The sequence below is a fragment of the Leptodactylus fuscus genome, chromosome 8 (genome assembly GCF_031893055.1).
Source record: "Leptodactylus fuscus isolate aLepFus1 chromosome 8, aLepFus1.hap2, whole genome shotgun sequence".
In the NCBI taxonomy this organism is placed as follows: Eukaryota; Metazoa; Chordata; class Amphibia; order Anura; family Leptodactylidae; genus Leptodactylus; species Leptodactylus fuscus.
Window position 1 is genome coordinate 63,801,667 of NC_134272.1, and position 16,039 is coordinate 63,817,705.

At 40.2% G+C, this 16,039-nt stretch overlaps 1 protein-coding gene across 1 annotated transcript in view; it reads left to right on the forward strand.

Annotated features, from left to right (window-relative positions):
• The first annotated feature begins 287 nt into the window (after window positions 1–287).
• Window positions 288–16,039, forward strand: part of COL6A1 (collagen type VI alpha 1 chain) — a 39,722-nt gene continuing 23,970 nt past the window's right edge. The window contains exons 1-12 of the mRNA XM_075283772.1: window positions 288–569; window positions 6,940–7,069; window positions 8,688–8,888; window positions 10,819–10,978; window positions 11,091–11,213; window positions 11,886–11,906; window positions 12,004–12,024; window positions 12,128–12,172; window positions 12,255–12,308; window positions 14,771–14,815; window positions 14,916–14,942; window positions 15,787–15,813. Of these exons, the coding sequence (XP_075139873.1) occupies window positions 392–569; window positions 6,940–7,069; window positions 8,688–8,888; window positions 10,819–10,978; window positions 11,091–11,213; window positions 11,886–11,906; window positions 12,004–12,024; window positions 12,128–12,172; window positions 12,255–12,308; window positions 14,771–14,815; window positions 14,916–14,942; window positions 15,787–15,813 (1,032 nt within the window). The 5' untranslated portion in view covers window positions 288–391. The remainder of the gene's footprint in view (window positions 570–6,939; window positions 7,070–8,687; window positions 8,889–10,818; window positions 10,979–11,090; window positions 11,214–11,885; window positions 11,907–12,003; window positions 12,025–12,127; window positions 12,173–12,254; window positions 12,309–14,770; window positions 14,816–14,915; window positions 14,943–15,786; window positions 15,814–16,039) is intronic.

Sequence of the window (16,039 nt, forward strand, 5' to 3'; positions counted from 1 at the left end):
AGCCGCTTGCATTGCTTTGTCATGTTAATATGCTTATGATTTCCATCTTGCTTCTCCCAGCTGGGAGTATCGTCTTCTTCCAGGCACCGTCTTCTATCAGTTCTCTAGAAAACCCTCTACACCCCTCTCAGTATGAGCGAGCCCTCTCTTTACCGAGTTATACTGTACAATTCCCCAGTCAATGTCACAATGAAAACTTGCCAGACTGACCCTCCTTTTCACAAGGACCATCCTCTCCTCTCCTGCTTCTCCCCTCCCTGTGACTGTCAGCACTGCCCCTCTCTGTGTAGTGTGTGTGAGCTCTGCATTCCCAGCAGCGCAGCGCTCAGCAGCATTGTCAGGCACTAGCTAAACTTCCAACTCCCCTCCTGCCTGGGATATAGGGGGCACCATGAAGATGCTGAGGGGAGACCTCCCTCTGACCCTGCTGCACCTCTACCTTCTAATCGGAGGGGGCACAGCACAGCAAGGCCAGGGACAGGTTGGCATTAAGGAGCCTGGGCAGCCTGGCACTGGAGGGGGCACTGAGATCATCTTCCCACCACCAGACAGAAAATCTTCCTATCAAGGTAACATTACATGGCTTAGCATCTGAAGTCGCCCACTCCCATCTAGTCTTTTCACCCCAGACTCATTCTATCCATCATTTATGGGTTTAGCTTTTGCAGTGGGTCTCTAAATAATATCATATCCTTCCAAATGTGGGTCTCAAGTTTTCAAGGAATACAAGTCAGATACTTGCAAGATGGTTTGGAATTCATGGTTGTGTAATAGTCTGTCTTCTTATCCATCCCATACTCAGCTTACGTCTATTGATTTCCAGTCAATCTGACTCTACTATTTGCATGCTAACCCTATTTTATAAGATCATTCTACCAAATGTAGTTTTCTTCTCCTGTATCACAGCCTTACAAGAACCTGGATTATTTAGCGCCCCTTCATTACCTTATTTAATCGCTATACCCTTCTATAGATCATACAATAGGTATCTTATCCACCCACATCTGTAAAGCTGCAATTCGGAGCCCAAAGTTAATATTGGGAGGGGCAACTAAAACAGAAGAGTGGGCGGAGCCACCGCAAAGTGGGGCAAATACTCGGCATAAGCTGTGCATAGCTATATACTGTATATATTGGTACATGGAAAAAAGAAGTTTTTGCGACTTTCTATTTATAGATGTGAATACTTGATTGAAGTTGTGTTTTCTTACACGTATATATACTTTGTGTACTTTACATCATTTCATATAGTATACATGTTGTAGGCGAACCTTATAGTGACAGTATGGACTCGATCAGATTTGGCATAGAGTACTAACTGCGTCTCCTCTCTATGGCAATATATATTTACCTGATATGTATCTTTAGCTCACTATGTTGCATGTTAGAATGATATATCTTAAAACAAGATTTTTTTTTTTACATTTTTTTAACATTTTTTATGGATGTAATGTCAAGCAGTTTTATCAGAATAGATACCAGGTTATCTGATATATCTACTTTATTTATTATTATAAATTATGTATTTAATTATTATTTTTTATTATTAATATTTATTGACATTGACAAAGACACTGAAGCCCTTCCATTGGTCCATTGGTATTTGCTTCACCAGCAGATTATATTGTTACTTTAATCTATTGTTTGTCTTCTTTTAGAATTGGTTGTTTTGTATATTTTTACTTATTTCTTTTGCATAGTCTTGCCAATGTGACACTCCTATCAGTTCCCCTGTCTGTCATGTATGTTTTAGTTAACACTTGTATTGCACATGAAATAATAATTTTTTGAGAATTCCTTCTTGGTTGACAACTGGGTGGTGCCATTCTCCTTGTCAATGAGTAGGGATTCCTGCACATCCAATCAGGGCATAGTGACAACAGTCCAGAATTTGCTGGGACTGCCCTGATTTTTAGTGGGTAGTCTTGACAAATATTTGTCCCTGACACAGTCCCAAGGAAAGTGTGTTTTTTATTTTATTTTTAATTTGCCTAAAATTGTTCAGGTTTTTTTTTTTTTTTGTGGTTAAAACCTCTGGACCTTTCCTTCCTGAAAATTGAATTTTCTGGTAAACTCCGCCCACTGAAAGCCCCTCCTCCTCCTGCCGAAAACAGCACCCACTGTTCCTAACAACTATTAGCAAATGTTGGCAATTATATCAGTCCTGACAGTTTCATACCATGTAGTGGCACACCCTATTGACAGGGGGAATGGAATAATGGAGTTCTTCATTTGGTCATACGTTTCCAGGAAGAAAACCAGAGGAGCAGCCCAGTGTAAAGTCCTAATAAAATATGCTCCAGAATTGTCATTTCATGGAATATTTACTTAATAGACATGATGGGAAAGCTGACAGCTGATAAGCTGAAAGCTGAAAGCTGATAAGATCATTCTTATCAACTTGTTGACATGACCACTATGTTTGTGCAACTCAGATGGACATAGCTGTGTTGGCATGGGTTTAGGAGCTGTGTTTAAGACATTGGCCTCAGGTTTAACCTGTCTATCACAGATGACAACCAACTGCAAACATGGCTGCTAAGTGCTTAGAAAGTTGGCTTCCCCAGTGGCCTTAATTCAACCCAATAACAGGGTACAGATAATTTCCTATGACAACTAGGCCCTAACAATGGTCTCCACTGGAGTCTCCAGATTTGTCTTTTTAGAACACCTATTAGGCCATGCCTGCTGCTAACTGGCCTGCTATTACAATATGTTTCCAGGTTACAGCTATTGATGACCTATATCCCAGCTACTGCCAATACTAGGACAACCACAGACAAGGGAACCAGAAGCACAACTCCATTCTCAGTGTAGTGGACAGGCAGGGTTGCCACAGCTCAGCTCCTATTTACTTGTATGGCGGCTCACCAGCAGTAGTGCAGACCAGTCACTACACAGAGAATGAAGTTTTGCCTCTAGTTCCCTTCTCTGTTTTACTGCTGGCACTGGAAGCTTTTGGGACCAGCTGATCACTGGGGGTGCTGGACTGTTGCCGATCTGATATATCCAGGGCTTCCATTGAAATGAATGGAGACACTGGTTCATCTGTATCCATTGCAGTTACATTTTCAATGGGAGTAAAACAACCCCAGTTCTCAGGATGGGTGAGGGTCTCAGTAGTATAAATCTCAGATCTACATATAGAACCCTTGGAGTCTCTGGCATGCCCCCACACCACTCAAGCCTCATTTGCATATTCAAAAGAACTTTCTAAAGACTATTGAATTGACTATTAAAGGCTATTTCTATTGGTCTATTTGAAGGTACTATATAATGATGTTCAGCATAATGTCCTCTATAATGCACTGAGGCTGGGTTGGTATTGAGTTTCCTTGTGACAGACTCCAATTTTTTTTTTTTTTTTTTCTCGGTTACAAAGAAAATGGTTAAGGGAAGAGTTAAATGAGTTTTCTGGAGAAAAAAAACAGGTCACTAATAACAGATCTCTGGAGGTCTGACACTTGGCAGCCTGATTGATAAACTGATATACAAAGTATGGAGCAGGAAGCAGACAGCTATGTTCTCTGTGTGTTGGTGGAAGTCAATACAGCTAATACAGCTTAATTTGTATTCAAGTAAATGGGTGCTTATCTGCAGTACCTGGGCTGACCAGCACACAGAGAACAGAGCTGTCTGCTTCCTGCTCTATTCTCTGTGTTTCAGCTACTGAAAACAGCTGATTAGTGAGGGTGCCAAGTGTCGGACTCCACTAATCTGATATTAATCACCCATCCTTAGGATATGATAGGTTATCAATAATCTTACCCTGGAAAAACTCATTTAAATGTCTGCTGCAGAGGGTCCATAACAGTATAGTGTCATAATGATTGATTTCCATAGTCTTAGCCTAAATTTATATTGTTATTTTTCATTTCTTATTAGCTTTGTGTAGTTTTCTTAATGACTATTTGAAATTCATTGATTTTAATGGGTCACACTTTTGGGTAGTGTAATAATCTGGGCGACCTTCTGCTGGCAAAGCTTGTGTCCTGGCATTCATGTGACTGATGCTTTTTCACCTGCTACTTAACTTGCTGTGGATAAAGTACCTCCCTTGCTGGCAGGGGCCTGTTACAACAGGACAATATGCCATTCCAATATGCCATCCCTATATGCCATGCCTCACTGCAATCATTGATCAGCATTAGTTTGAGGAAATGGCAAAGATTTCATGGTGTTGACTTGGCTTCCAAATTTCCCTTATCATCATTGGACCAAGCCTTTGTAAGATGTGCTGGAAAACAGTTCCATAAAGACTCCACATCACAACCATGGGGCCACAGAAAATGTTCACAGGTCTGTATCTCAGTGGGTCTGAGCTGTCTTGGTTACACAACTGGGACCTACATACCATCAGGTTGGTGATCTTAAAGGAAGTCTACCACCACTAAAATCTCTTCTTAACCACTTATACAGTATGTTGTTTTAGGTGCGGCTAGTGACATAACAAACTTTTTTGTGCCAAATTGTAGTCTTGCTGCAGAGAAAATCTACTTGTAATGCCTCATCTTATGGAGCACCTGTTTTCATCTGTGGTCTTGTACATTGCATATATGTGGTCTAGAAGTGATTTTGGTGTTGGTAGATTTCATTTAAACCATCTGGGCTCAAGTGCAAAATCGGGAACAGGGCATCTACCATATTAAGTCCTGGTGTATACTTATGTGGCCTTAAGGCCACCTCAGGCTTCATAGGCCAGGATTAACTTTAATTGTTTTCTCCAACTTTAGCATCCCTGTATGTTTCATGTATACATTGACAATATCATATATACAGTAAAACAACAGGGCCCAGGCCTATAGGCCCTGAATTATGCAGAAGTGATTGCTGCTTCCTTGTCACCCCTGCCTATATATGCTATGCTATGTTTCCTTGGACCTGATTTGTTACAGTGGCATAATTATTAATATTATCGTGTGATCATATAAAAACCATATACTTATACATACCTCCCAACTTTCAAAGGACCAGAGAGAGGGACAAAAAGTGTGGCACGTGCTATGTGCGCATTGGCAACCTTAGCTCTGCCCACTTCTACATTGACTCCATCCATTCTCACTCATCACCCCACACAGTATAATGCTCCTACAGTTATCCTAACATTATAGGACCCACATTATAATTTTCTCCTCCACTGTATGAAGTCACTCTCCTCATGCCCCAGCTTAAACTGGGGGCAAATAGAGGGTGACATTAAACGACGAGAGTTGGAGGTGCCCCACCCTAATTGCAACAAACAGCTCATTAGACGTTGAGCAGCAGGACTGTACTTTGACACAATAAAGCAATGTTCACTAACTGCCCCAATGACAGCATATAAGCGTTTTAGAAGAGATTTTGGCGCTGGTAGACTCCCTTTATAAACACCACCCTAATAGTGTGTAACTTGTGTTAGCAAGACAATTATGACCCACTGAGGTATAGATTCCTTAAGATCTATGAAAGTGTTCTGTAGCATGTGGTTCCAAGATCTTTAGCAGTAGATCCTTTAAGTTGTGAGGTGAGGCCTCCATGGATCAAACTTGTTTTTCCACCATATACCACAGACGCAGTTGGAAGCCTAGCCTATCAATCAATAACCTTTGCATACCAAAAATACAGAAAATTTGACAATTGCATCACTAGGACATGACGATTTGAACACAATCCTATGCAGGCAATGTATTGTACATTTCGGTTTCCAGTCCACCGCTAATTCTGCAATGAGGAAGCCTCTCCAGCCTTGTCCTACTTTTGTGTCCCTAGTGAACAAGCCTACTCTATCAACCAGTTCACCAACTCTCCTAGAATGGATAACTCCAAGCAGACCATAGCTAAACTCTTTGAACTCGGGTTTTTGGTGCCAAAACACTCATTTAGGAGCTCCTTTCTGTTCTTCTTATAGAATTATGGCCCATCATTCTAGTGTGATAAGACTCTATCCCATGACAGTGTCGGCTCCACCTGGGCCTATGCTGATCCTAGCACCAGTTAGCTATAGCCAAGGAAATGATCATTCTTGTTGTCAGCTATCATGGCGAGGCATGCAGTTCTGCCAAGCACTGAGACCTGCCATTTTATAATTGGCAACCATAGTCTAAATCTGTATTGATACTGATATATCACAAGTACACTATATAATAGACACATATACATTGTATTAACATTAGAACATTGAACAGGTTATCTCAAAGAGCTGAGCAGTCTCAAGTTACCAAACAGTCTCTAGTTTTTGCAATTTTAAAAGTAAGGCGGAGGCCCCACTTTGAAAAATGCAACATTTTTTTGTTGCAGATTTCCTATAGTTTTTTGAGCCAAAGTTAGGTGTTGCTTGAAAAGGAATGGAAAATATAAAGGAAGCTCTTAGATGTTTCACTACTGTTTAATCTGGACTCAAAAAACGCAGCAAATTCTGCACCCCCCCCCCCCAAAAAAAAAACAAAAAACGATACATTTCGGCAACATGGGACCTTAGCTTAGTTTATCTGCCCCATTATGTTTACCCTTTATATTCAACTACCTGACTTCAGGCTATAATATGAGTTATAAGTAACATAGGCAAGGGACAGAGAATATATAAGTTGTCTTGGGGATTTAACTAGTTTCACACCTTACACCAAAGCCCCATAATACCAGCAAATCACACCGCGCAGTAGTTCCTAGTTTTATAGCCATTGTATGTTCTCCATATGTTGGTGCACTTTTCTTCCAGGTGTTTATGTTTTCTTATAATCCAATAACCTCATAAGATTGATTTCTTCTGAAACTCTCCAGTATGTTTCTGAAGTCTAAGAATTTGGAAATCGGACAAATGGGTAAATAGTTGACGTTGGAGCTGTAATGGGGGCAAATATGGCATAGTAGAGTTCGCAAAATGTACTTCTCTTGCAACACCTGATATATTACACGATATACAATGTTGTCGTAATGCTTGTATGTCTTCTCACTTCTTTTCAGATTGTCCTGTGGATATTTTCTTTGTGCTGGACACATCAGAGAGTGTTGCTCTTCGTGTCAAACCATTCAAGACTCTTGTTACTCAAGTCAAAGAGTTTACCAAAAAGTTTATAGATAAACTCACTACAAGGTAACATCTACTTATTCATAGAATTTACTGTACACTGTGATCACAATGTTTTAGCTATAAGGGTCAATTCATATAGGTTTAGTCTTCATCTTTTTACACTTGTGGTTCAGTGTACTGTTCCTGACGGTTCACTGCTTATATGCTACTGGATAACGTGTAGCCAATGTGGCCCAGTGATTTCTTACATGTTTTATATAACTGTTCATGGTTTCACTATCTTCTCGAAGTGGTTAACACGTAAGATAGTTCATTATGTGCTACAATTATGATGCTTTACTGTACTTAGGTAAAGCATCTTCAGTTTTTAGCGGATTTACTCTCCACTATGCAACTTTCTTTTGGCTTTTATTAAATACTTCTTTAATGTTAAATCAGGATAGGATGTGTTCCTATTGCAACATACAGCAACTCCTGCTTATTTCAGTTCTTAAAGGGGTTTTCTGAGATAGGTCATCAATTGAATTTCAACAGGGGTCCAACATATGGGCCCCCAGCTGAGCAGATACTTGAAGATGCTGCACCATAAGTATTGAAGCTTCTTCCCAAGCACTGTACATTTTTACACTAAACGTGCTTGGTATCACAGCTTAGCCCATTTATTTGGATGGGACTGACCTGCGATCAGGCCATGTGATCTAAGTTTAGGTCATCAAATAGAAAGTCTTAGAAAACCCTTTTAGGCTAAGGCTTAGTGTTGCAGAAACGCAGCTACTTTTGTTGCAGATTTTGTTGCATTTTTCTGAGTCAAAATCAAGAATGGCTTCAAAAGTAATAGGAAATATAGGAAGCTCTTATACTTCTACATTCTGCTCAATCCACTCTTGGTTTCGGCTCAAAAACTGCAACAAAAAAGCTGCGTTACCGAAACATGGGATTATTTCATAATTTCTGTATACCCTCCATCCACAGGTTAGTTGAAAAGTGCCTGGGCTGTGATACCTTATACCTGTGTAAATGAAATAGAGGTCACTCCTTTCAGATGGGGGAACATGGGGGTCCCCATTCTTATGGGGCTCAGACCAGCCAGACACTTATCACCTATAATGGAAACCTCTTAAAGGGTTTGTCTGATTTCATATGTCCTATAATTGTAAGATAAGAGTAAAGGATCCCCGGTTCAGGACTCTTTTCTCTTAGATAGTATCTTTCATTTTGGACTGCCTGCCTTTGAAATACTTCAGTCCCCTTCGTGGAAACTGAACACTTATAGCCAGATGTCCCCACGGATTACCAATGATCACTGTGCAGGAGTCAGGACTCCTTGTGATCCAGGTGTCAGGGACTTGGCTAATAAGAGGGGATTGTTCAAAGCACACAACTCCTTCAATGTCAGAGACTAAACACCCAATCAATCTCTTACCATTAAAGGGGTTGTTCACGTTGTACAATCTCTGTTTGCTACTTTCAGAGCGTGCATATGACTAGCCCTCCTGCGAGACAGATGCTTTTTTTTCGGTCACTCTCCAGTCTAGCTCATTCAGGGATACTTCTGTGTTTTATTCACAATACCATATCAAAATGAATGTTCTAATAAGCATATACCTCTTAACCTTCTAGAATCCCATTACTAGTATAGACATTTATTAGTCTAGGTTTACATTGAGCTCTTTCATTTTAGGTATTACCGGTGTGACCGCAACCTTGTATGGAACGCAGGAGCTCTGCACTACAGTGACGAAGTCATCCTAATTAGTCCTCTGCTCAATCTAGCCAAAGAGCGTGATACCTTGAAGACTAGAGTTGATAAAGTCGAGTACATCGGTAAAGGTACTCACACCGACTGTGCCATCAAAAGAGGCATTGAAGAGATCCTGATTGGGTTTGTATAACAATATATTTTATAGCTAACACTCTTTAACTTCTACAACCTTTGAGCTCTCCTATCTATCTATCTATCTATCTATCTATCTATCTATCTATTTCCTATCTATCTATCTATCTATCTATCTATCTATCTATCTATCTATCTATTTCCTATCTATCTATCTATCTATCTATCTCCTATCTATCTATCTATCTATCTATCTATCTATCTATCTATCATCTATCTATCTATCTATCTATCTATCTATCTACAGTCCTATGAAAAAGTTTGGGCACCCCTATTAATCTTAATCATTTTTAGTTCTAAATATTTTGGTGTTTGCAACAGCCATTTCAGTTTGATATATCTAATAACTGATGGACACAGTAATATTTCAGGATTGAAATGAGGTTTATTGTACTAACAGAAAATGCGCAATATGCATTAAACCAAAATTTGACCGGTGCAAAAATATGGGCACCTCAACAGAAAAGTGACATTAATATTTAGTACATCCTCCTTTTGCAAAGATAACAGCCTCTAGTCGCTTCCTGTAGCTTTTAATCAGTTCCTGGATCCTGGATGAAGGTATTTTGGACCATTTCTTTCTACAAAACAATTCAAGTTCAGTTAAGTTTGATGGTCGCCGAACATGGACAGCCCGCTCTCAAATGATCTGAAAACAAAGATTGTTCAACATAGTTGTTCAGGGGAAGGATACAAAACGTTGTCTCAGAGATTTAACCTGTCAGTTTCCACTGTGAGGAACATAGTAAGGAAATGGAAGACCACAGGGACAGTTCTTGTTAAGCCCAGAAGTGGCAGGCCAAGAAAAATATCAGAAAGGCAGAGAAGAAGAATGGTGAGAACAGTCAAGGACAATCCACAGACCACCTCCAAAGAGCTGCAGCATCATCTTGCTGCAGATGGTGTCACTGTGCATCGGTCAACTATACAGCGCACTTTGCACAAATAGAAGCTGTATGGGAGAGTGATGAGAAAGAAGCCGTTTCTGCACGTACGCCACAAATAGAGTTGCCTGAGGTATGAAAAAGCACATTTGGACAAGGCAGCTTCATTTTGGAAACAAAAATTGAGTTGTTTGGTTATAAAAAAAGGCGTTATGCATGGCGTCCAAAAAGAAACAGCATTCCAAGAAAAACACATGCTACCCACTGTAAAATTTGGTGGAGGTTCCATCATGCTTTGGGGCTGTGTGGCCAATGCCGGCATCGGGAATCTTGTTAAAGTTGAGAGTCGCATGGATTCCACTCAGTATCAGCAGATTCTTGAGAATAATGTTCAAGAATCAGTGACGAAGTTGAAGTTACGCCGGAGATGGATATTTCAGCAAGACAATGATCCAAAACACCGCTCCAAATCCTCAGGCATTCATGCAGAGGAACCAGTACAATGTTCTGGAATGGCCATCCCAGTCCCCAGACCTGAATATCATTGAACATCTGTGGGATGATTTGAAGCGGGCTGTCCATGCTCGGCGACCATCTAACTTAACTGAACTTGAATTGTTTGTCCAAAATACCTTTATCCAGGATCCAGGAACTGATTAAAAGCTACAGGAAGCGACTAGAGGCTGTTATCTTTGCAAAAGGAGGATCTACTAAATATTAATGTCACTTTTCTGTTGAGGTGCCCATACTTTTGCACCGGTCAAATTTTGGTTTAATGCATATTGCACATTTTCTGTTAGTACAATAAACCTCATTTCAATCCTGAAATATTACTGTGTCCATCAGTTATTAGATATATCAAACTGAAATGGCTGTTGCAAATACCAAAATATTTAGAACTAAAAATGATTAAGATTAATAGGGGTGCCCAAACTTTTTCATAGGACTGTATCTATCTTATTGATCTATCATATATCTTCTTTATGTCTGTCGTAATGTTGACATCTCTATTATCATGCAACTTCACCTTACAGAGGATCCCACCAGAGGGAGAACAAATATCTAGTTGTGGTCACAGATGGTCATCCTTTGGAAGGATACAAGGAGCCATGTGGTGGTCTGGAAGATGCTGCTAATGAAGCCAGACATCTTGGAATTAAAGTCTTCTCTGTTGCTATATCACCAAATCACCTGGTAAGATGGAGACTCTCTAAACGTCCATCTAGATATTATGTAAATAAGTAGATGCCCCTATATTTCCCTGATGTGCAACCGGCCTCTAATATTGTCTCTTTTTTATATGCAGGAGCCACGTCTCAGTGTTATAGCCTCTGACCCAAGCTACAGGAAAAACTTCACAGCCACTAGTGCTGCTGGCTTGTCTGACCTGGAGCTTGAAAACACCATTGACAACATTATTGACACCATTGTGAGTAATTATAAAGATACATAGTTTAAGTTGTTGTTTCCATCAGACCCTCAGACACCCCAATAAAGAAGTAAAATGGAGCACACTCAACCAACGCTCCATCCAGAATGGTCCTCACAGTGATCATAGCCTGGGCACTTGTTCTAGTGATCGATAGAAGCTCACCCAACAATCAGACATGTATGCCTTATCTTACGGAGAAGTGATAAATATCCATTATGGGACAAACCTTTCATGCAAGTGGGAGCAGAGCCTTAGTGAGACAGAGAAAAAGAATATATGGGCACCGGATGTGCCATTTAAACTGCAAGTACTGGTGCGGTTTCATTATTCTATGACATTTGTGTCATAGGGGATACTCTTTTGTATAGTGTATAGTGCAATCCTTTTATACTTCGTGGAAAGAGGGCCGCTGTCAGAGACCCCCTTATCCATTGAAAACACCTACGTGATCAGCCAAAATGATGTTACTATGTTATGGAGGAGTCGGAAGAAATAGCTGTCAGCCAAAGTTTTGAAATTCACCATCATATTGAATTATATCTATAGTATATAAAGAAAGAATCCCATATCTGCAGTCATGGTAGAGTCACTAGGTTTCTTGATACAATGTATATACAATATACTATACTTGTGGCTTATAACTGTTCCATTTTTTTATTTTTTTTTCAGAAAACTAATGGAGAACATGGGGTGAGTATTACAGATATATCACTGTTAGGTTCCTTTGTGTACAATTCTGTATTTTTTCCACTAATAACTCTCCCTTTCCCTTCCCCTAATGTTACAGTGCTGCTCCTATGAGTGCCAGGTAAGGAGCAACCATGGTGTGGGCAATGGACGCATGATGTGAATATAACCCAACATACAAGTCTATGAAATATTTTGACTAATATGTTCATGTTTTCCCTTAGCCACCTCGTGGAAGTCAAGGTCCCCCTGGTCCCCCTGGGTATGAGGTGAGGACAATTACCAGTTGAGTAAAATAAAATAACTGAAAAATATATTAAAATTGATCTAATAGTTTTCATTTACCCATAGGGAGAAACTGGTAAAACTGGACTTCCAGGAGATCGTGGACCCCCAGGAGACCCTGTAAGTAAACCTTTTCTTGAAGAATGTTCTTGAACGTGTGACCTCAGCTTAATAGAATTTCACATTGGCAATGGACAGTAAGAACATCGTTTTATTTTCACATTATAATAACTCATCTAAACCTGTATCTGACATAAAGAGAAAGATTTTTATATAAAGCATTACACAGTTTGTACAATCCAATAACTATGGAGCAGATTTAGTAATAGTTACTTAAAATGGCTTAAGAGTCCGCTCTGTTGGTCACGACCATATGGTGTTTGAGTTTATAGCGGACAACACACCGATTCTCCGACTAGTCTGCAGACTCATAGTCATATATTGTAGTCCGCAGACTCATAGTCATATATTGTAGTCCGCAGACTCATAGTCATATATTGTAGTCCGCAGACTCATAGTCATATATTGTAGTCTGCAGACTCATAGTCATATATTGTAGTCCACAGACTCATAGTCATATATTGTAGTCCGCAGACTCATAGTCATATATTGTAGTCCGCAGACTCATAGTCATATATTGTAGTCTGCAGACTCATAGTCATATATTGTAGTCCGCAGACTCATAGTCATATATTGTAGTCTGCAGACTCATAGTCATATATTGTAGTCCGCAGACTCATAGTCATATATTGTAGTCCACAGACTCATAGTCATATATTGTAGTCCGCAGACTCATAGTCATATATTGTAGTCCGCAGACTCATAGTCATATATTGTAGTCCGCAGACTCATAGTCATATATTGTAGTCCACAGACTCATAGTCATATATTGTAGTCCGCAGACTCATAGTCATATATTGTAGTCCGCAGACTCATAGTCATATATTGTAGTCCGCAGACTCATAGTCATATATTGTAGTCCGCAGACTCATAGTCATATATTGTAGTCTGCAGGTAAAAAGTTTGTTTTTAACCTACAAAAACTACAGATGTCTAAATACAGAAGATTCTGTAATTTTATCAAAGTGACCCCCACTGTATGATACATTTCATACATTTTTATGTATATTTGTATGTCTCCAAGCATACTCTTAGTGCATCTGGGTGGACCTATTTCCATATACCGCCTATGTTTGCAGTTGAAGATAGGAAAATGTAGTAATAGTAACTACAATAAAATATGGCTTCCTCTAAGAAGCTTGCAAAATATTGAAAACCAACAGCAGTCTTGGTTTCTGTATTCCGTATTGTTGAATCACCATTTTCCTAAATGGACAACTATGGCTTGCTGTAAGACAACGGGCTGGAGCTGGAGCCTCCCTGCTGTGCCCTATCTACAGTAGGACAAAAGGTTCAGTTGCACTCTCTTGGCTAACATCTGCCCCCCTACTAATTCTCTGGGTGAAAATGGAGCAGACTAGTAGGAGATTAACCCCTGTGTTATCTGCAGGATCTACAGGCTAATACAAAAATGCTATAGATTGAAAAGAGTGGGAACAATTATATTTCCTGGTAACTTTTGTGGTTTAAGCCACAACCCGCACCTATCATAACTAACTGGCTATCCCATACTGGATTGTTCATACTTGCCGACAGCGCCGCACCTCCCATGAGGCGACCTGAAGCAACCGCTTCTGGCGGCACTATGCCAGGGCCTCAGGGAGGGCGGCATTTTTGGTTACCTAAGCCAGTCCAGGACAAGCTGTCCTGGACTGGCTTAGCACCGAGCGGTGGTTTGGGGAGGCCACTGGAGCAGCGCTGCTCCAGCAGCCTCCTCTCACGCTCAGGCAGAGAGCAGGTCGTCTCCGTGCCTGCTCTCTGCCGGCGAACGGTGCTAAGCCCCACCCCCTGCACTTCGCCACGCCCCCTCCGCTCAGCCACGCCCCCTCCGCTCTGCCCCCTCCTCCCGGCGGGGGGGTGGGGGCGGCTTTCTGTAGTTCACCTCGGGCGGCGAAAGAGGCAGGTTCGCCCCTGCTTGCCGAAATATCCAGTGTCATGGAAGGCTACTAGTAAGAAGCTCTCTGACATTGTGTCATGCCTCTCATTTATTCCTCGAGCTTTTTATCTTGGCAGTCTGCCATTGACTTACCAGGCCTTTCCAGTTCATGTAAACTTTCTATCTCGTAAAATGTTCATCGTACTTCTTCAGTATCTGGTTTGTGTAAATTGTTCCTGAAAGCAGTGAAGAATGATCCAACAATAAATAAAAAATAATTGCATATATTCCAATATTACCAAGTTAGGCATCAGTTTATTGGCCATAGAGGGTCACATGACTTCCGAGGCTCGGGAACACTTGCCCGCACATGGTTATTTAGTTGGAGAAAGATTACCTACAATTAATACTAAGCTGACACTACTAAATATATACTTTACTTCTTATATATGTACGGCCTACACATTCAAGTTCAGCTTGTGGAAATATACTTACCAGTTGCTCAATTTTCAATCTAAAATACATTTTGGCACTCTTTCTTACAGTTTTCCATGTGTGGATTTCTAATACTGTCTAACTTTTGCAGGGTCGCCCTGGTGACATTGGACCTGTAGGATATCAAGGAATGAAGGTAAGTTTAGTGACATTTACATGTTATCTAGTATCACTGAGTTTCTTAATGTTCATACTGACTTAGATCTTGAATTGTCTTCTCTTCTTTTTCTCAATAGGGTGACCAAGGTTCCAAAGGAGAAAAGGTAAGTAGGCCAGAAAGTCTGTTCAACATCTTGGTGAAAAATGGAACAGATATTTTGATACCTAGGCTAAGCTTTTTTGTTTTGTGACGGTTGTAGTTAAATTGTGTAACATAAAATTTTTCCTAATTAGGAAAAAATTGTATATAATTTGCAAAAATTGCAAGAATTTTCACCTCTAGGGAGACCTAAACTATGTTAGGCTCCTTGCATTAGAGTGTGCATCTGAGGTTTCCATTGGGATGATATTCCAATGGTAACTTCATGGGGTCTACATGTTACAGATGTCACTAACAGGCATCCATCTCGCCTAGACTCCAATGTAAAAAAAAAAAAAGTATAACATTTTAAAAGAGTTTGTCTGAGACCCAAGAATAATGGATTCTATGACCTACTTATATGTCATTGCTATCCATTACCCTTGCATCTTGGACAACCTCTTTAAGTGCCACTGATAATGGTATTCACAATGTAATTGTTATCATTACCGTGGCATATATAGAGAATAGCCAAAGATAAAAATAAAGGCCCTTTGGCCGCTGGTGGACACATCCACTCTCTTACCCCTATTTGATTTTCAAGACTCGAGTACATTTTCTACTCTTTGCCAGTTCTTCAGTACCTGTGGATACAATATCAATGTGCAGGTTCTCCCAACCTATTACAAGGGGGATGAAACCAACCTGAAATGGACTAAAAGCAAGTGTATGGGTTGGGTCTATGGTGAGAACCAGTGGAATTTGCAAAAGAAGAATCGTGGAAATCAAATTCATGGCTAACAATTCACCATCCATATTGCTTTACATTCTAAACTGTTTTGCTATAATTCTCTGATTTTCTATTGCAGGGTGGAAGAGGAGCAAAGGGGGCAAAAGTAAGTATTTTATAGTTTTAAGACTGTCCAGTTTAAGAATTTCCTATTAATCTACCATCTGAAACTCTTTTTTCTCTTCCATTCGTACTTCCCATAACTGGATTCTCAATTTACATGGCCCAAAAGTATTGTGATATCTTTAAATAGCAATGACTTCAGCCTTTTATTCTGGCTGCTTACTAGGAGCTAGAAAGTAATTCCATTTATGGTGACACATGCTAATTCT